The following is a 21,830-nucleotide window of genomic DNA, read 5'->3' on the forward strand; positions in this document are numbered from 1 at the left end:
TTATTTATATATATAATTTTGGAGGATTTGGGTAATTTATCATATAAAATTCAAATATTGGTCCTCTGAGAAGTCTCTCCTCATAGACAAAATCTGAGAAGCAATTTTAAGATCATAGACTGAAGTTCAACAAGCCCATCCCTTTCTCTCTGCCCTTTGGCTCTCATGGTTTAAGTTTCAAACCAGAGATATGAAAGCATTTGAAGCTGTAGATTTAAATGGCTACTCAGGTGAGGGCCTGTGTGAGCCCAGGTACAAAGTCAATTTGTCTGAATAAATGGCTGTGTTATCTGCATGCCGAAATGCCTGCTCATCCCTTTTATGGTTATTTTCAAAGTTGTCTGGCTCAACATAAAATCCTGCTTGGGGCAACCATCCATCCAGTGTTAATACTAAGTACCAGTCGCCTATGCACTGCTCTGTGCCTTTGCAAACAGTGGGGTCGGGGACAGTCCTTTCCCAACAAATCAAAGATGCCCCATAGGCATAGTTATTAGGGTTTTTTTGGGGGGGGGGATTTTCTCCCCCTTTTTCTCCCCAGTTTTTCTTGGCCAGTTACCCCACTCTTGCGAGCCGTCCCGGTTGCTGCTCCACCCCCTCTGCCAATCCAAGGAGGACTGCAGACTACCACATGCCTCCTCCAATATATGTGGAGTCACCAGCCGCTTCTTTTCACCTGGCAGTGAGGAGTTTCGCCAGGGGGATAGCATGGGAGGTTCACACTATCCCCCCCAGTTCCCCCAAACAGGCGCCAGTGCAGTGACTAGGACACATACCCATAGACACAGCCAACTGTGTCTATAGGGATGCCCAACTAAGCCGGAGGTAACATGGGGATTCGAACCGGCGATCTCTGCATTGCTAGGCAACAGAATAGACTGCTACACTACCCAGATGCCCCTTCTTGTTAGTTTTTAATCCAGCAATTGTTTGCAAATGGTAACAAAATAATTTCTATTCACTTAGTACACATCCAAGAGCTGGTCACAGTAACCAACTAAAGAGTTAAGTTGGAATTATATTCGAGCTCAGGGGGAATATCCCTGTAGAGAAATCAGACACTACGACTTATAGAGGGAACTTTGCACATGGGAGGCTTCGTTTCCTCAAACACCAACCGTAAAGAGCATCAGGCTCTCTGACACATTCAGCAGTTCCAGGACCAATGAGCAAACCAACACATCCCACATTTTGTACAAAAAGACAATAAAATTATATTTTTCATTTTTTAGAGGAAAAAAAAGGAATTTTGAAAATAACTTTACTCCACTTCACATATACACACTTGAGAACACCAAAGCTGATGCTGAATGCAGCGTCCTTTTTTTTTTGTTGAAAACATTTAAAACTGTTGATTCAGAAATTAGCTGCTTAAAAATGAAACTACAGCAGCAATGTAAACTAACAGAAAGGCTCCATGTCAGTCAAATAGTTATTTGACTTATTCACAGCTAGTTAAAACATCTAGCCCCCAATCTCCCCCCCACCCCCCCAAAAAAAAACAATCAAAAAGAAAACTCTCCAAATATCTACGCACACCCATACAACCATAGGTCTATGCCAAGAAGACACCATTACCCAGTTATTGAGGAAAGACAATTTCAACGTTGAACTTTTTTCATGAACGTCTTAACACTCATGGCCAGATTAAGTACTTCTTTAAAACACAACTTCGCCCTTTGCCCTGATTAAAGACACAAAGAGAGGTGCTGCCACAAGAAGCGTTTGAGATCCCCTACACAAAAACGCATACCGTGCTCATGTGTGCGGCACACAGTTATCTGAAGAGAGAGAAGTGCATCAGCAAAACCAGCAAGCCAGTCAAATAATTTTTTCAGTCGGTCTGTCAGGTCAGGGAGGAGAACCAGCCCCCTACACCAGCCCTTTTGCCGATCGCTAAAAACCACAACCACACCAGCCCTTTTGCCAATCGCTAAAAACCGCAACCACGTGTCTTACACCCCTCTCAATCACCCACACCCCTTCCTTTATCCCATCACTCTCCCACCATCAGAAACAAATAGCGGATTGATTTTGTGCATCATCCAGCCTGAGTGCGCCTTGACATCAGGCAAATTCACCAGTGAGACATTTCTAAATCCCAGCTCCCACATCCGCATATCCACCACCTGCCCATCCCCATAATGGCCTAAAGATTGTGTCGGTGTCCACAAACCAAAAGCTGGACGAAGACCCTCAATCATATGGAGCTATTTTCAACTCGGGGGATAAAAGAGGAGCAGCTGCAGGTCACGTGAAACAGAGAAGTGACGTGTCTGCGAGTTTTGTTTTCCAGCCCAGATGAAATTCAAGGTGGAACGTATGTAGGGGTGAAGAGCAGGGAGGGTGTTCCTGCCCTTGGCCCTAGCGTGGGACACAGTCTGGCTAGAGCTCTGGGTTGGCTGGAGGTTTGGTGGTAGTCATGATCTTCATGTACTGGGTGAAGATGGCCTCGAAGGCCTCATCTCGGTGGATCATAGCACCAAACACCAGAGGCTGGAGGGAAAGATGCACAGGTAGCATTTACATCTTACACATTAAATGCATGACATATTTGAATGGCAGGGCAAAATTCATTTTGAATTAACTGTATTTCATTGCTGGATGGATTAAAAAAAATGTTCTTGCCTCCATGAGAAACTTAAAGAAAAGCTGCTCAATAACAGCCTGAAAACATACCTTTTGAGTGGAGGGAGTGGCTATAGAGATACCCATCCCACTTCCTGGTAAGACTGACAGCACCTTGTACTAGGGAGCAGACAAAGAAACAGATGTTAAGTAATATAATCTGAGGTTAAACATAAAATTAGTTGAAAATATTTTTCAAAAGTAATACCCTTTTCCCCTAAATGATCTGAATGGTACCTTAAAGTATCATAGATCATGGAATATATTGGTAGAAAAAAAAAGTGCCTACAAATTAACAGTCTGAACCCATACATTTTTGGAGTTATTGAATGTTTAACTACAGCTATTTAATTCCTGTAATGGATGTATAGCAATGTCATTTGAGTAGAGTTGAGCATTAGGCTGGGGTCTGGAAAAAGACAGGAGTTGACCAGCTGGTCTAACACCTGCCTGCGTCCATTTAACCATTCTCTATACACGTGTGTGTTTCAATAATTATAGAGAAAGAAACCCAAGAAACCTTGATCATGGACTATGCCCGGGAATACTGAGCAGGCTGTACTTTGGACTATTGCTTGTGGCTTCTCGTGTACTTCGCTGTGCGGTCGCATTAAACAAATTTGACATGGTTCACTAGAATGTTTTCTCTTTGTGTCCCTCTTGAATTGAGCCTTAGATTTGGCACAACATAGTTTTGCAAAGGTTTTTTTTTTTTTTGGTGGATTTTCCCCCAAATTGTACTTGGCCAATTACCCCACTCCTCTGAGCCGCCCCGGTCGCTGCTCCACCCCCTCTGCCGATCCTGGGAGGTCTGCAGATTACCACATGCCTCCTCCGATACATGTGGAGTTGCCAGCCGCTTTTCACCTGACAGTGAGGAGTTTCACCAGGGGGACATAGTGCGTGGGAGGATCACGCTATTCCTCCCACTTCCCCCTCCCCCTGAACAGGCACCCTGACCGACCAGAGGAGACGCTCGTGCAGCGACCAGACCACATACCCACATCCGGCTTCCCACCCGCAGACATGGCCAATTGTGTCTGTAGGGATGCCCAACCAAGCCGGAGGTAACCCAGGGATTCGAACTGGTGTTCCTCGCGTTGGTAGACAATGAAATAGACCGCCAGTTTTACTCATTGCTTTATTCGAACTATTAACTTGAGGTTTGAGAGTCTGTCTCCAGGCCATTATGCTGTTACTGAGACATGCAATTTACAGCAGTGGAGTTACCTTCTGTATGTCAGTTATGTCCACCAGCTTTATGACTTTATTCTTCTTTGAAGAGCTGGATCTAGAGCTGGAGCTCTCAAAGCATAGGTAACTGTGAGAGAGAGATAGAGAGCTCTTTATGTGTTGATATTTGGGAGAGATAGAAAAGTGAAAGGAGTCTGGAGAAAGATGAGCAGCCTGGCAACAAGCAGGACAAAGAGAATACACTTATGGCTTATCAGTTCACTTTATCCAGGAAAGGTGGAGAGATTAAAGATATTTAGAAAGGAATAGGACCAACAGGAAAAAAGAGGAGCAGCTGAGGCTCATGTGAAATGGAGAAGTGAAGTGTCTGAAATTTTTGTCTTCTAGTCTAGATGACAGAAGGGTACCAGCAAGAGTTAAAGGAAATGTTTATAAAATGGTAGTGAGACCAGCTATGTTATATGGTTAGGAGACATCGGCACTGATGAAAAGACAGGAGGTAGAAGAGTTGAAGATGCTAAGATTTTCATTGGGAGTGATGAAGAAGGACAGGATTAGGAACAAGTATATTAGAGGGACAGCTCAGGTTGGACGGTTAGGAGACAAAGCAAGAGAGGAAAGATTGAGATGGCTTGGACATGTGTGCAGGAGAGATGCTGAAGATGGAACTGACAGGCAAGAGGAAAAGAGGAAGACCAAAGTGGAGGTTTATGGATGTGGTGAGGGAGGACATGCAGGTGGCTGGTGTGACAGAGGAAGATGCAGAGAACAGGCAGAAATGGAAACAGATATCTGTTGTGGCGACCCCTAATGGGAGCAGCCGAAAGTAGTAGTAGTGGTAGGACAGACAGACATACAGAGAGAGAGAGAGAGATTTTAAGCTCAGAGACATCTATGGAATGATGCACAGACAGACGGAGAGAGTGATAGATATATTTACAGGTATGAGATTAGAGTGTCCCACTTACTTCTCCGTGGCATAGAGCACTCCATTCCTGATGTAATCAGTGGGCATCTTCCGGTCTCTGTTGATCAGGCAACACCGCCAGCCATTCTCACATACTGAAAAGAACATGTGTAAAAGCGTTTTTTAAAAATGCTAGTAATTTAAAAAAAGGGTTAAAAAACATAGGCGAAAGATGCAATAGGTTCAATACAGAATCTGGAAAACCAAGCCATTTTTGCTCGCCCATTTATTTGTTCATCCATCATCTCTCTCCTGCCTTACTGTCCTGCTTGGTGCATTTGCGTGACGTATATCAACAACAAGGATGAAAACTCAAATATAAATACATCAAATGTAAACAACAGTAAAAGATAACGTTCCTTTTAACAATTACTTATTAAATATGTTTTAATGAATGGAACATCGATGAAGAGGAGAAGCAAGCCTAGGAGAGCCCATTAAACTTTGAAACAGTTGAAAAACAGAATGGACAAAACAGGGTTCAGTTCAACAATACTGGAAAAAAAATATATATACAGACAAGTAGTTTATGTGGTTTTTGGAAATTAAATAATAATTTGTTAAATGGCAATATATTTTGCGACTGCGTTTGAGTTCTGTTCCTGTTTATTGAAGTGAAATTCTTTTCTTTTCTTTTTGCCTGTAAGGCTCTGTTGAAAGACTGACATGTGCATGGCGTTATAATAGCGTCATATTAATGTGTGTGTGAGCCCTGTGATGGCCTGGTGGTCTGTTCAGGGTGTCTCCCTGCCTGCCGCCCAATGACTGCTGGGCTAGGCTAGGCTCCAGCATCCCCGCAACTCTGAGGATAAGCAGTTCAGATAGACACATCCAGCTTCCCACCCACAGGCACGGCCAATTGTAGTTCATCTGTAGGGACGCCCAACCAAGCCGGAGGTAACACGGGGATTCAAACTGGCGATCCCCATGTTGTTAGGCAACGGAATAGACTGCTATGCTACCCGGATGCCCCAGAGCTGAATATATTTTTGAAATCAACAATATCTGTATAGTGTTTTGCACACTTGTGCATTATGTATATGATGACATGCTGCAGTGAGTCCTCTCACCAGGTAGAGGGCGCTCTGTCTCCGGCAGATTGAAAATCTCGTGGAAGGTTCCCTTCTTGGTGCTGTGGGAACGTCCCATCTCCTCCTCCCTGCTCACCCCGCATGGGACGGTGGCCAAGCTACTGCGAGAGATCACGGGCTGGACCTGGTAGAGGAAGAGGAAGGTAAAGGAGGGTGGGGTGAGGTGTTTGGGGTGGCAGCCAAGAGGGGATGGAAATTAAAAAAAAGGATCAGATTGAGAGAACAGAGGAGAGGTGGTGGAGAACGATGAAGGAGAGAGAACAAGGGGGATGTATGGACGAAAGTGAAGCGGAGAAAGGTGGAGGGTATAGTGGGAGGAATATTTATGAGCACACACTGGATCTAGACACCAAGCACGGTCCCCAACTATGACTAGAATAATCTCCCTCCAAAACAAGGACGTCTTCTTTTAATACGACTTTATATACTTTTTACAGTGTGCCATCTTTGGACTTGTGTTTTGAGGAAAAGAAAATATTAAACCCCTCAGCTTAGAAATACTCAGTGTACAACAAATATATCTATACCTTCTACTATGTTAGTTCTCAAAGATATTAGCATAAATGTAAATTTCTTGTTAATTTACAGGAAAACTAAGAAAAATATATAAACTGAATACAAAACCTGATATGTGTGTATAACTTGTAGTATATATTAGTATGTTAAGGGCTGGGATCTGGATGCAGGTACAGTAGTATGTTAATTTGCCATGCTGAGTATAGCACCTTATCCAAATGCACAGGCAGTAAACACAACCTGCAGTACAGTGCCGAGTCAAGGACTAAAATTACACCTTCCTCTATTTAAGTGAAACTGTTCTTTATATTTGATTGTTTTGGGGGGGGGGGTGCATTTATGTTGCTGTTCTGCAAAAGTAGACGCAGACTTTTTACAGGGGCCAGTGTTAAAAAAAAACCTTCACAGCAGGTATTCTATCAGGTTAGCTACTACAAAGTGGGGAAGGGGGATTTGGTGAGCTAGTATTAAATTACTATTGGTCAAGACCAGTCATGTCCAACCCTGTACCATGGAGAACCATGCATATACAGGTAATTTTTTTTTGGTACTATTCCTTCCTTGGTTGAGTGTGGGCTAGTAAGTGAAATTGGCAGGTGCCAGTGTGGCAATGCTGAAAACCTGAATATGAGTGGCTCCCATTGGCACAGTGACCGCTGGTCAAGAAGTCTATTCCAGATATGGCTAACAATGTGCCATGGAGAGTCAAGAGTATGTGTGTTTCCCTTCCAACAAGTTACTACACCAGGTGGTTTTCCCGACTACAGCACCTTCACCCTAAGAACACTGCACAGTGAAATCAGCTGGTGTAGTTATTGGTTCACAGGAAAACCCGCATCCTCTTAGCACTCGGTGGCACATAGTTGCCCGATCTAGTTTACATACAGTTCAGCTTCTAAATGCATTGTAGTTTCTGAATGATCACAGCACACTGCTAGTTCTTATAGAGCATGTTCGTGATGATGGATTCAAAATGTCACATGCACCAAAAAAAAAAAAAAAATCCCGTTGTCACTTCAAATTACGCCTCAGGAGCGGCACAATTCAACTGCGTTTATTTTCACCGAAAACGGTAGATTGTGAAATTACAGGTGAGTATGACATTTTGATCTGGGGTTTTTTTTCCAGACGCTCTCCGTTAACTCATGTTGTGAGGTATGTCACAGACTACGCACACTTGCATTCACAAAAACAGGCACACACTTGTGCACACACACAAAGTTCGAGGTCAGCTGGTGGCAAACCCAGGTACTAACAGGGGAGCTGAGGGGGGACACAGCAGAGAGAGCAGCCTACCTTCTCAGAGCCAGAGAGCTGAGAGAGAGAGAAATGATAGGATATGCCTGTGACTGATGCCAGGACAGAGAGCAGAGCAAACACAAGGGCATGCACGTGCACACTCAGAGTGAAGTATGTACACCTACACAGACACACACCTAACTGTAAAGTCCAAACAGAAATAAACACACTGCAGTTAGCTGAATGAAACCAACAAAAATCAAGAGATTTCCTTTTTCTTTTTATCTCTTCCAAGCCGTCCCAGTCGCTGCTCCACCCCGCCTGCCGATCCTGGGAGGGCTGCAGACTAACATGCCTCCTCCGATATAGCCCCCAGTTCCCTAGGCGCCCTGACCGACCAGAGGAGGCGCTAGTGCAGCGACCAGGACATATACCCACATCCGGCTTCCAACCTGCAGACACGGCCAATTGTGTCTGTAGGGACGCCCGGCCAAGCCAGAGGTAACATGGGGATTCGAACCGGCGATCCCCGTGTAGGTAGGCAACGGAATAGACTGCTACACTACCCGGGCGCCAGAACCTTTTCTTGCACACACAAGGGCAAGTATTTGCATTAAATTATATATTGGGGTATTGATATTGTGAATTTTTAGTTTCTGACAAGAAAATAGGATTAAATGTTACCTTCTGTCATTAGGAATTAAGCTGGTCTAATGATCGTAGTGTTTTATGGAAGTTTCTTTGGGATAGTCTGAGCTGTGTTGGCGGCTCAGACAAAGCTGGGTCACATGATCGATATGTGCGCGCCTGTGTGAGCGTGTTGGTATGGACACTTGCGTTGTTATGTGAGAATAGGAGAGATGTGGAAGAGAGAGAGAGATAACAACCAACAGAAGTAGAGAGAGGAGGTGTGTTTATGATGTGACTTCCTCACCCGTCGCGACACAGTGGCATTAGTCCTCTCTTTGAGCTGGGGGTCAGTGGGCAGGCTGTTCCACACGATGTACGGCGTGTCGTACTTGTCCCGCAGCTTGGGGCAGCTCTTAAACAGGAAGTCTATAATGAAGAACTTAATACCAGCGTACAGACCTGTAGTGAGAGAGGGGAAAAAGAAGACCGAAATGAGGGGTCAAAAGCAGGGTGGGCAGAGGGATTAGGATGCAGAAGGAGAACGAGAGAGATTGTGGTGAGTGTTGGGAGAAGAGGAAGAAAAGAGAGGGAGAGAAAGTTAAATAAAAAGAACAGAAAGCGGAAAAAAATTCAATAACAAAGCTACAGCATTGCAACATTCTTGGGCTGTTAAGTTCAGCATTCCTCTGGATGTTTCATATCATTTTGCCTTTCAATATCAGGAGTTTTTTTTAATGAGTCAGTATCGTACATATTAAAAGGAGTTAAAATCCAGTGTGTCCTCTGCAAGATTTAATATCATCTCTTTTCTCCTCAAGTGAACCCTGGGGCAATAAGGGCTAATATTGCATGTAAACACTCGTTGCTTTCAAAGAATAAAAAGCAAAATCCCCCCCCCCTTTTCTCCCCAATTGTATCCAGCCAATTATCCCACTCTTCCAAGCCTACCCGGTCACTGCTCCACCCCCTCTGCCGATCCGGGGAGGGCTGCAGACTGCCACATGCCTCCTCTTATACATGTGGAGTCACCAGCCGCTTCTTTTCACCTACAGTGAGGAGTTTCGCCAGGGGAACGTAGCATGTAGGAGGATCGCACTGTTCCCCCCAGTTCCCCCTCCCCCCTGAACAGGGGCTGTTGCAGCGACCAGGACACATACCCACATCCGGTTTCCCACCCGCAGACACGGCCAATTCTGTCTGTAGGGACGCCCGACCAAGCCGGAGGTAACGCGGGATTTGAACCGGTGATCCCCGTGTTGGTATGCAACGGAACAGACCGTTACACTACCCGGACGCCCTTAAAAGCTAAAAACCTGCAGCAACTCTACTCATGGTTGCATTTCTGTCCTTGCTTTGCTCACCTGTCCCCCATTTCCCTGACTGGCTCTCCATCAATTATATATTCCCCCTGGTTGCGCTGACTCTTTGTCGGATCGTTATGTTGACTTTTGGTAGCCAGATGCTTTACGCCTTGTCTCTAGCCTTCCTTGCTGCCTATATCTGTGTTCCTGTTTTTTGTAAGTCTGTTTGCTTTATTAAAGCTTTGTTCTAGCCCAGCCTGTCTCCACTGTCCGCATTTGGGTCCTAAATTCCTGCTCCCGGCCTAACGGTACGATCCAACCAACTGTGGACCTAGCAGATCTGCTCAGCCTGCTGTTTACTTGGGAGGATTTCAGTGTTGAGGGACACCTTCCTGAACGAGGGGCCAGGCGTCTTTAAACTCCTCACAGCCATCTGGAAGAGGGACCCTGATTTTGCCAAAGAAACAGCTTTTTCGGGTGGCAGTTTTTTTGATAACCCGGTTCCTGACCCCCCCCCCCCCCCCCCCAAGTCCGGCATTTCGGCCTCTCATGTTTCCCCAGAATCTCCGCTGCCCAGCGGTCCCGCCACCTCCAACACCAGTACCCCAAGCAGCCCTGTCTCTGATACCAGTTCCCTGAGCGGCTGTCCCGATGCCAGTTCCCCGAGCGGTCCCACCGCCTCCGATGCCTATACCCCGAGCAGTTCCGCCTCTGTCCTGTCCATGCCACTGATCTCCCAAGCGGCTGGCCCATCCACGTCACTGGCCTCCAGGTCATCCACCTGCCTGTCCACCGGAGCTGCTGCGCCCTTCCGTCATGGTCGCCCTCCCCTGGACCCCCTCCGCTGACCCTGCTTGATGCTCCTTGTTCATTCACTTGGGATATCTGCAATCCGTCCTTTTGGGGGGGGGGGGGCTGTCATGGTTGTGTTTCTGCCCCTGTTTTGCTCACCTGTGTCCCATTCCCTGATTGGCTTGCCATTTCTGTTCCTGCCCTGCCTTGCGCACCTGTTCCCCATTTCCCTGACTGGCTCTTCATCAGTTATATATTCCCCTTGGTTGCCCTGACTCTTTGCTGGATCGTTATGTTGACTCACCGATCATGAAACCCATGAGTTTGTACGGCAGAACACAGGAAGTGATGAAAGCCACCCACAGGCCAATGTAGAGCTTCTGGGTGCTCTCTGGCTGCACCCATGTGAACAAGCTGACGACAGACAGAATAGGAGAATGCAAATAGTACATGACACTTGATCCAAAAAGCCTTAAATGCTTGAGTTCAATTTTCTCATTCATCCGAATCACAGAATTTACAGCAAAATGACATTTTGCATGACTTCACTCACTTCTTTATCTTCTCCAACACATCCGCCATCTTGCCGAAGAGGTTCTGCAAAGAGAAGAACTGAATTGTGAGAAGTGTTTTGCAATATGTGCAGAGTGAACTACACCATGGATAGAGTGCTACCTGGGCTTTCTGTGCGACATCGAGTACAAGCTGGAACTTCTCAGATACAGTCAAGTCTTCCTTTGAAGGCTCCTGCGTTTGAGGAAAACACAAAAAAGGTTATTCAATAAAGGCAGTGCAGAAAATAACTCATGGCAGCATTTTGAGTTACTTCCAATAAAAATCAGAGAGGGGGACTTGTAATATTATTGATGGACAAAGCTGGGAAAACGCCATATCATTTCAGCATTTAGGACACTTATGGAGGGGTGCAGAAGTTTTACAAATAAGTACAAGCTCTAATAAGGCTTACTGCATGATTTTCACAGTGCAGACAAATACTTTCATCAATGACTTTAAATGAAGTAATCACAAAATAATAAATAAAATTTTAATTTTTGCTTGGTTGGACTTGGAATATTTTCTGAGGACTTCATGTTTACACCAAAGGTCGCTAACCCCAAAGCTGAGCTCACTTGCAACTGTGATGAAAAGACAGAAATAACATGCATTTTCAGTGGATCCAAATAGGAACAAGGCAGGAAGTGTACAACATCTCACCCATAAGAGATTGTATAAAAGTACACCTGTCATAATCCCAATTCTAGTGGTTTATGGTCATCCTTGCTCTTCCTTCTAGCAAAGACACATTTTGTAGTGAAAATAAAGAGCAATCTCACTGGCAGTACAATATCAAATAAGCTGAAATGTTGGCCTAAGTGAGTTTTGTAAACCTGACTCACCTATTTTATGTACCCCTGTTACGTCTGTCCCAATGTCGGTGGCTCCTCAATAGTTTTTTCTCAAGACAGAAATGTTAGTTGTTTGACAGAAAGTAAAACATCTTACCACAGGGTCAGAGACTTCAGGCACAATACTCCACTGAATCCTCCAGCCTCTGAAACAACAACACCACCAGAGTGTACATTTTTATAACTCAATTGCTAAGAACCGGACGTCTCAAAACTCACTCTCAACAACCTCCGTCCCGACACTGGGTTAAGCCAATGTCCCATTTTGTCCAGAGATGGTCACAGTTTGAAGCTTCGAGTCCAGACAAATGTGTAAAGAATGCTGTTACATCCCAATTTTGTAGGTACATCACAAACATGCCACCTAGACAATGTACTGACTGTTACATATGCTTTTTGAGCACATGGAACATCTTGCATGTCTTCCGCCCCACTGATCCAGAGAACTTCATGTATGTTGTAACTGTATAAGCACCAAATGTTTAAATGTCACATGTCACGGGAATATATAACAGATTCTAAGTTTGATGGCTGGGAGAGCTTGGTCTGGCTCAGGGACCACGGCCCTGCCTGGAGCTGCGCCCAAAGAGGAAACACCGAGAGTGGTCTGACAGGACGTGGAAGCGGCACAGGCTAAGCTAACTGCCAGCCCATGCAGACCGGCAGTTTCGACAGTCATCCTGGCTGGCGTTCGTTGTTTTTTTTTTTTGTTTTGCTTACTTTAAAATATGTGTTTTGTTTTTTTTTTGGATATGTGTTTGTGTGTTGCACTGCTGTGAGCTGGGGGAAACAATTTTTCATGTATGCAAGTACATGAAGTGAAATGACCAAGTGTTCCTGATTCTTTGTGTATTTGTATTAGTCTTGCTCTGGCTGCTGCAGCAAATTCTTTCTGAATGTTATCAGTTGGATTTGGATGGGCATAATAAAACACATGATATTTCTTTCCTTGAGTCTTGAGCCAAGATTTTCAAATGGCTACTGCGCACCAGTTGGGAAGCCAGTTTATAGTAAAGTGTGCTACTTACACAGTGGCTGTACTTGTGCGATACAGAGAAGTGAGAATGAGCACTTTACCTGGCAATGAGGTAATTCAAAGACAACCGCAGGATAGCTAGGAATAGGAACATGGGGATGGCCCAGCCATGCCATGCAGCATTCATGTAGATCTGAAGCCAGAATGAAGGAAAGCACAAGACACAACAATGTGAAGGGGGAAAAAAATAATCAAGGGAGCTTTCCAATTAAACTCTGAGGGATGAGTACATTTCTTTTTATATATATATATATAACTGATATACCAAATGATCAGTGACAGGTCTTTGTTTGAGATCATTGTAAAGAGAATATAGACACACTAAAGATACAAAGTCCTGTTCCCACTCCCCTTTCAGAGGAAATACGGCTCTATGGTGGCCAGTACACCCTGTAGCCATAGAAATACAGTATTCTCATATTTCCCACATGGTATTTTGTCAGTAGTTTCCTTGTGAGTTTTAGTTGCTTACTGGGGGAGACAGAAAGAAAATTATGCCAAAAGTTTGGCACTCTTTGCTTTGCATCCAACACACTGTACAAGCCAAAAATGAATACATACTGTATCCATACCAAGAAGTACAACATGAAACTGAAATCCCTGCAACAGAACGGTGTATCACGTGAGAAATTAATAGAAACTAAGAAATTAATATCGAGTGTGCTCACAATAAAGGCAATAGCTGAGGTGTAGACAGAGTGCCAATTGGATAAGGCGGAGAGGTTCCTTAAGAAGTTGGTGACAGGTCTGGCTCCTCGCTCTGAAACAGAAGGCATGATACATATATCATCAGCTCACGACTAAGCCAGCATTTGTTGCTGACAGTTGCTTTTGAGGCATCAAAAGGCACTGAAAATGTTCCATTCTAGGAGATACACAACGCCCAGAGGAACATTTGGGTTGTGATTTTATGGTTGAGATCAGTGGGGTATGGTTTGATTCTCCCTAGGAAAGCTGGTGGCGTGGAAATGCCGAACAGAAGACGATGTACTCCACTGAATACTGAAATGTGCTTTCAGCCAAAGCAGAGCAATAAGAGGAAACTCAATGTACGTCTGATGTATTGAATAATATGCACATATTTTATGCAAGCTACAGAGCAATAAAGCAGAACGAGCAGGGCCAGTGTGTGTGTGTGTGTGTGTGTGTGTGTGTGTGTGTGTGTGTGTGCATGTTTAGCTATCCTTGTGTGGGATAGCAAAACCTGACAGCACCTACCTTGTGTGGAAATTTCAGAGGTCCTCACAAGGAAAAGGGTCTATTTTAGGGTTAAGACTTGGTTTTAGGTTAGGTTACGGTTAGGATGAGGGTTAGGGTTAGGCGTGTAGTTTGCGTGGTTAAGGTTAGGGTTAAGGGCTAGGAAATGAATGTAGTCAATGAGGGGGCCCCACAAGTACAGTGAAACACGAGTGTGTGTGTGTGTGTGTGTGTGCATAAACTCACTAAGTCGTCTCATATTCTCCGTCAACCTAGGTTAGAGTGGGAACACAAAGAGGCGAAGGTCAAAACAAGCATGGATGTGCGTGCACACACACACACACACACACAAACACACACACGCAAAAAAATAGTTCCTTTGTGCTCAGTGGAGGTGGAGAAACTTTGGCCGTCAGTTTAGCATGACTCACTCTTCCTCGAGGAGGATGAAAGAAAGGAAGAGGTGAAAGAGAAGATCTCACTGCTCTTGCCCCCATCTTGCGTCTGCCATGATAAACAAGGCTAACCACAGCCAGCACTTATGACTAATTCAAAGACATTTCATGCAGCAAGCTGTCTTTTTGTCAAGTGCGCTGGTCAGGCAAACCCACTCAACACTGAGAGCTGTGTTGGCGAGGCCAACCCCCACTCGGTCAAATGTTAAAAAGGCAGAAACAGAATGTTTTCTGTCGGGGATTTTCAGCATTTCACGTTCAAGGTTGCCTAAACACATTTCTGTATACACAGACATACATGAAGACACACTTGATAGATTTACACAAAGAAGCGCCATTTTTGAGTAAAATGCCACATTGCGTTACATTGCGAATCATCAAGATTTTGCATCACAGTTTTACAACAGACTATGATTTCTAACAGAGCTGGTGTGTGTTCATTATAGTGTGTTATCCCGTAGAGTTCCTGAGAAAATGAGAAGAGTTCTAGTTAAAGGGTTAGTTCGGTTTGTTTTTTTTTTTGAAGTGGGGGTGTATGAGGTACTTATCCAGTCAGTGTATTACCTACAGTAGATGGCGGTTCGCCCACAGTTTGGAGGAGCAGGCAGCAGTACAGGGAGGGTTAGCAAGCAATGTACTGCTGTGGATGGGGGCAGAGACAAAACGTATTTTAGCCACCTAAAAAAGGCCCGCCTAAAAAAAAATCATCCATCCATTATCCTGCACTCAGGGTCACAGGGATGCTGGCGCCTATCCCAGCAGTCATTGGGCGGCAGGCGGGAAGACACCCTGGACAGGCCGCCAGGTCATCACACAGGGCTCACACACGCACACACACATTCATACCTAGGGGCAATTTAGTATGGCCGATTCACCTGACCTACATGTCTTCAGACTGTGGGAGGAAACAGGAACACCCAGAGGAAACTCACGCACCCAGGACGACCCCCCAGGTTGGACTACCCCGGGGCTCGAACCCAAAACCTTCTTGCTGTGAGGTGACCGCGCTAACCACTGTGCCACTGTGCCGCCAGAAAAAAAAAAATCAGTTTTAAGTGTATGCTATATTTAGAATATTTTAACCTCTTTACCTTGGTGTCGGACAGCCTTTCTTTTTTTTGGCACTACATTTTCTCAACCACAGAACTTCCATATTCCTACGCATAAGCACAGCTGTGCTGTACTTATACTTGGGCTGCACTGTATTACGCTGCCCGCAGATCAACTGTTCGGGTCAGAAAGTGCTTTTGTGAGCTCAGGCTGAAATCAAGCAACTCTTCTAAAGATTTCAAAGATGGAGTGCGCTTGTGCTTTTCCTGGCTGTTCAAACAAAGAAGTGTCCTGGTCATCATATGGATCCCACTGTCTTCCGTTGAGGGATATTGCCCTTTGACAGCTGTGGCTAGCTGCACTGAATATAGACCTCAACACTGCACCTGTAACACTGAGACAACTCCGTGTTTGTAGTGATCATTTTTCTGAAGACGACTGTGTAAAACCACCGATAAATAAGGCAAATATACACTTGCTGAAGGGCACTGCTGTACCCAACCATCAGGTAAGTAAGATGGCACTAATTACCTACAAATAAATGAAGCGACTTAACAACCAGTAAAGAAATGCTTACGATGTTTTTTTTCCTCTCTCACTTTGAATATACCATTGCATTACAAATGTCTACCTATACAATACAACTACTGTATTGGCTATATTAAGAGTAACATCTTCTTGTGATAGCGATATAGGCCTACAAGCTGAAAAAAATCAAAGTCAAAGCATTTATTGCCATATGCATGGTTAAAAACATGTTTCCATGTACAATTAAATTCTTCCTTTGCCATAACGGCATTTAGAGTGGAAACAAAAGTCATTAGGGGATTCTTTTTTTTTTTCAATTATCTTTGGAAAATTGAAGAAGGTCCGGCATTCGGTAAGGCAGGGAATTCTGGATGGTTGTTGAGGCAAACTCTATGTGAGGCACTGGCATCCCCCGACTCAGAAAGATCCTTAAGCTGTGTTGTAACCAAGTCCCGCTTCATGGTAGCAGTAGCTCTCTGGGTCTGTGGGCATGGGCTTCCACTTTAAACATCTGCACCACCAGGTAGCTTGGCTCTTAGCCTGCAGTTTCCACAGAAGTTTCCCCCTCTCTCTCTCTTTCAGACAATTCAGTCTCCATCTGCAAAAGCTCTTCTGTATACTCCTGTTCGTGAAGTATCCTCTTGGTCTACACAGTGGACGTCATTGCTGTCATAATCAATCATTTTTATTTTCTTGTATTTTTTGTCTCCCATAAACCTCCGAAACTCTGACCCAACCAGCTGATCTGCGGGCGGCATAACAGTGTGCAGCACAGCTGTACTTACGTGTAGGAATATGGAAGTTATACGGTTGAGAAAATGTAGTGCCAAAAAAAGAAGGGCTGTCTGATGGCAAGGTAAAGCTGTGAAAATATTCTAAATATAGTTTACACTTAAACTAACATTGATTATTTTTTAGGTGGGCCTCTTTCAGGTGTCTAAAATACGTTTTGTTTCTGCCCCCATCCACAGCAGTACATTGGCTGCTGTACTCCTGCCTGCTTCTCCAAACTGCGGTACCGCCGACCGCCGTCCACTGTAGGTAAAACACTGACTATGGATAAGTAGCTCGTAGCTCATACAACCCCACTTCAAAAAATCCAAACTAAACCTTTAAGAACATTTCTGCTGGATTTACATGATTACCTTTGAATGTTCGTAATATGTCAACGTCTACTTGTTTTTGTGCGTCCGGTGCGCCTGATGGGGGCTGCAGTGGAGTCTACCTATCACTAGATGGCGCACACAGTCCATCTATTGGTCTGCTTTCGTGCTATGACGCCTCCATGTCTGTGACCTTCTGTCTTTGTGACCCTCTGTGCCTCCTGCACTGTGGTTCCTCCATCATTACACCCTCAAACGCCACTCTCGAGGTCATTTGAAGACTTTCATTTGCCCTCGTTTCCACAGTCCTTGCAGAGTCAAATACGGTGGCCTTCCTTTTATCTGTGCATTTTAATGTGTTAATCTGAGTTGGTTGCAGCCTGGTTCATTTGAAACACAGAATATAAGGTCTGGTATATCATCTAAAAAACATTTTAAACCACGTATCACATGATGGCTATTGCGAAATGCGATAATGGCGACGCAGGGCACAGTGCAACAATATTTTCTCTCTCATCTTGAGTGTTTTGGCGCCCCGAACATCAACAGCATCAGTCATCAACGACACAGTTGCCATGTTTTACTTTAACCTCGACTCCTATCCACCTTTTAGCACTTAGCGGCTCCTCTGCCTCCACGGTGCTCTCCTCCGGCTGGAAGCGGAAGTCCTCGATGTAGACCCCAAAGCGGTCGTACAGCCACTTCTGTAGCTGCGAGCCCCACGTCTCTCTCTGCTGCTTATCTGGTGAGGTATGCACATGCATGCAGAAGGAGTGTGTGTGTGTGTGTGTTGGGGGGGTGGGGGGACAGATGAAAATCAAGTACAGTTAATTTATAGTAATTTCTTCATTATGCAGGTAGCTACTGCCTACAGATGTGCCACTTTTGCCACAGACACACACCTCAGGGTAACAGTTCTTAGACCAACCAATACTGCAACCACCTGTTACTGGAGAGCCGTGTCATGTTGTCATGGCTACGAACACCATTTATCCGGCAGCTAACTTGGGACCCCGATAACTTTACTGTTAGAAAAGCTACACTGTTGTAGAAAGACGGTTTAAGATCCGGGTGGGGGAAAGTGAATTGAGAAACTATTGCCTCTCAACTACTGTAGAAGTACCCTTGAGTAAGGTCACTAAATGAAGAATGGATTTAATACACTGCGGTGGGATTGGATGGAAAACAAAGTTGCTATGTTAAGATTACTGTTCTCTATACAGTCAAAACACGTCCTCTATACAGCCAAAACACAACTTTCATTGACATGAAGCAACAGAACGAAAATAGGCAGAGACATCATGTGGTGAGAGAGAGAGACGGAGAGGGAGATAGGTGGAGAGATAATGTGTGAAGCCTTCATAATACAGCTAATATCACAGTCCCATTAGCCTAAATGACTCACTGTTACTTCACATTTTGGAGAAGATGCTATCTGCAGGAGAGTGGCTGTGTAACAAGAACAGGAATAGGGTCATACTTATATTATCTCTTTCTCTCATGCACACACACATGTGCACACGCACACGCACGCACGCACGCGCACACACACACACACACACACACACACACACACACACACACACACACACACACACACACACACTTGCTCACTACCCGGCACACACAACCCCCATTACAGAGCTGCTCTTCATTTAAATTTTAAAAAAAACACACACATTAAAAAACACAAATCATCCGATACTCGTTCACAGCGTAGGCATGTCTGCCCTACATTAAATGATCTACAAACACAACCCATTTTCCAAAATTAGCCCCTCTCCTCTATCTCTCAATATCTTTCTCTCTCTCTTTCTCCCTCTCTCTCCCCTTCTCCTTCTCCCCCCTCCCGATAGCAGACAGACATTTGGAAGGCAAGGTCTGGCAAGCCTTACCATACAAATGCAACTCAAGACACACACACACACACACACACACACACGCATTAAAAATATCATCTGACTGTTCTGTGCTAAAGAGCTCACCCATTCTTCCGTCATCGGCATACTTGCACTCCATGTACACGAAGACGGACCCAGAAACACACACGCCCGCGCGCACACACACACACACACACTCATATGGGTGGCGCTGAGCTTGGCAGTGCATATCTCCAGTAATGAGGACGATTACCATGGAGCCTCGAATGAGTTTTGTAACATAAAAGCTATTTTTTCTGCCCCCAGCCCCAAGCTGTTCTCCTCCATTAGCATGTTATGGGGAAACTAGAAGTGTGTCCCCGTTGCCTGGAGGAGTCGCCTTTGGACAAAACAGACCATATGTTCTACCAAAAACACACACACAAATAAACAAATACACATGCACACACGCACACACACACACATATTTCCAAAAATAGACCATCTGTACTTCCAACATCCCCCCCCCACACACACACACTTAATCATCTCCTTCCACCGACACCCCCCCCCCACACACACACACACACACTCTCTCTCAATTCGCCCCTGTACTCTGTAGGTGTCAAAAGAAGCACGCCCTTCTATCTGCCCTTCTTTCTTTCTGTCAGCTTACCAAAAACCCCACCCCACCCATATCTCTCTCTTCAATACTCTTTCACACTCTCTCTCTCTCACACTCTCTCCCTCTGCAAAGACTGTCAGTTTCTTTTGCTTGGCTTCAGCTCTTTTCAGTGTCTTGAGGACAGTTGGGGGTTAGTGGATGGGTGGTCTTGGTTGGATGGATCAGCGGTTTATTAGTTAAACAGCTTGTGGAAAATGTCAAGTGAGCGATGTCCATCCCCATACATGTTTTACTCCCTTCGCCTTCCTTCAAGATCTCACCTGTTGCGCTGTTGGAGGGCGACTGCTGTTTTCGGGGCGGCTGGGGTGGAGAGTCCTCCAACCTGAGTGAGAATAAGTCAGAGAGAGAGAGAGATTTTTAACAATACTTAAAATAAAAAATTCAAAATGTTACAAAACAACAATAATAAACAGGATAAAACCCAACACGGTCAGTAACAAAGGTTTCACAGAATCCAAAACATCTCAGTTGTGATGAGCTGATCCCAAATATCAGCTCATCATCCACAACACCGCAAAGCACATCGTTGTAACACCACACACTGCAAAAACTTTCCAGATTTTTCATCATTTTGTAATAATAAAAGAAAAAAATCTACTTTTTAAACGAGTTTTTAACCTTTTTACAAACACAAAAACAGCATCATCATATCATCCCCAGCTTTCTCCATTCTGTTTCTTCTGCTCAGATACACGGCCATCTTTGCCCTCCCCAGAATGACATTAAAAAGCTGACATTTGTCTTTTTTCTTCTGTAGCCCAGTAGTAGTTCTGTAGCTCTATAACCTGTAGCCCAGAATGAACATGGGTTTAGAAAAGACTTCCCCAAACAATCCAAAAAACATTTTCCAACATAGTAAAAAGTGGCAGCAGTCGAGAGCATTCCATGAAACAATGAAAGACAGTTTCACGATTAATGCAAAATGGGCAATCATGGCTCACATCGAGATTAATGACAGAGACAAAAGCGTTAACAGCCAGGATACCGTGTAAAACCCTCCACTGCAGCTCTTTTGATCAATGCTGGTTTGTACAGCACTCTCCACTCGGGACCAACACTCACTCAGACTTAAGTGAGCCCTCCGTGGAGTGTCAGTTTTACCATTTAATTTGTCCCTGTGCAAAACTTTAACAGACATTTTATACACCGACCTTCTATTTGAACCTTTAAAAGAAAACTCAGAGGACTTCGCACTTGTTAAAAAAGGTCCAGGACAGTCCTTAAATCTGGGGAAACTTTCATTGAAGGGAACTCATTCTCATTTGGTTTAACAGCCAGTATAATACTGATTCAGCAGTGTTCGCTCACTACCTGTAAGTTTCCCTCCATTTATTGCGCAACAGAGTGATAAGACGAGTTGATCTCAGCTCTAAGGGGGAGGAGGCAAGAGGAGATGCATTGTCCATGTTTGGACCTGCAAGATGAACTACATGTCCCAGAGTCACCACGTTAAACACAGAACTGCCTGAGCAGAGTCGACCCCACTGAAACGGATGCCATGTATGATTGGTTCCTGGAGCTGTGTTGTCTCAGTCTCTCTTTCTTTTTTTACAAGTTCCACACCTTAAACAGTCCACGATAGAATTCAAGTAGTTCCTTGATGTTAAGCCGCTTTAAGTCCATCAAAAACAAAGATCTGTTCAGTCCCAGTCCACCTAGCTGACTCAAAATGGTGCAAGCCAGCGACCTCTACACCAAATTAGTAGGATTGCACAGAAACCTTTGTAGGAACTGGAAACAGAAGGTAGCCCCCCGGCTGCTCAGGCGGATCAAGCCCTGTACTCCTTCAATCCTCAGCAAATACAGGATACTCCAAGGCACCCTGTGCAGTTTGTCCCGAAAGGAGTTAACACGAAGAGCCTGGATCTTGGACAGCAGGTCTGGTGGGGCAGCCAACAACTGACAGGCGATGCCATAAAATCGATGATACTAATTCATTAGTGATGAGGACTCGACCTCTGCAGGACATCTTGGTTAAAATCTACTTCCACTTTGCTAAATGACCTTTGACTTTTTCAAGAAAATGTTCACAGTTTTTAAGATCAAACGATTGATCACCAAAAAAAACACTCCTGAATATTTCAGCCCCCCCCCCCGCCTCCCAAATCAACCCCTCCAGGCAAACAGAGCTTTTTCTCTAGTACACCTCCAAC

The 21,830-nt window shown here is 44.7% G+C and overlaps 1 protein-coding gene across 1 annotated transcript in view; it reads right to left on the reverse strand.

Annotated features, from left to right (window-relative positions):
- Positions 1–1,523: 1,523 nt before the first annotated feature.
- gramd4a (GRAM domain containing 4a) overlaps positions 1,524–21,830 on the reverse strand; it is an 83,696-nt gene continuing 63,389 nt past the window's right edge. Inside the window, exons 5-19 of the mRNA XM_056275920.1 lie at positions 19,938–19,999; positions 17,740–17,875; positions 14,244–14,269; positions 13,469–13,560; positions 12,842–12,933; positions 11,862–11,910; positions 11,034–11,105; positions 10,912–10,955; positions 10,663–10,772; positions 8,570–8,724; positions 5,860–6,004; positions 4,791–4,884; positions 3,859–3,949; positions 2,680–2,748; positions 1,524–2,496 (exon numbers count right to left, since the gene is read on the reverse strand). Coding sequence (XP_056131895.1) covers positions 2,386–2,496; positions 2,680–2,748; positions 3,859–3,949; positions 4,791–4,884; positions 5,860–6,004; positions 8,570–8,724; positions 10,663–10,772; positions 10,912–10,955; positions 11,034–11,105; positions 11,862–11,910; positions 12,842–12,933; positions 13,469–13,560; positions 14,244–14,269; positions 17,740–17,875; positions 19,938–19,999 — 1,348 coding nt within the window. The 3' untranslated portion in view covers positions 1,524–2,385. The remainder of the gene's footprint in view (positions 2,497–2,679; positions 2,749–3,858; positions 3,950–4,790; positions 4,885–5,859; positions 6,005–8,569; positions 8,725–10,662; positions 10,773–10,911; positions 10,956–11,033; positions 11,106–11,861; positions 11,911–12,841; positions 12,934–13,468; positions 13,561–14,243; positions 14,270–17,739; positions 17,876–19,937; positions 20,000–21,830) is intronic.

Source organism: Lampris incognitus, chromosome 3, assembly GCF_029633865.1.
Source record: "Lampris incognitus isolate fLamInc1 chromosome 3, fLamInc1.hap2, whole genome shotgun sequence".
In the NCBI taxonomy this organism is placed as follows: domain Eukaryota; kingdom Metazoa; phylum Chordata; class Actinopteri; order Lampriformes; family Lampridae; genus Lampris; species Lampris incognitus.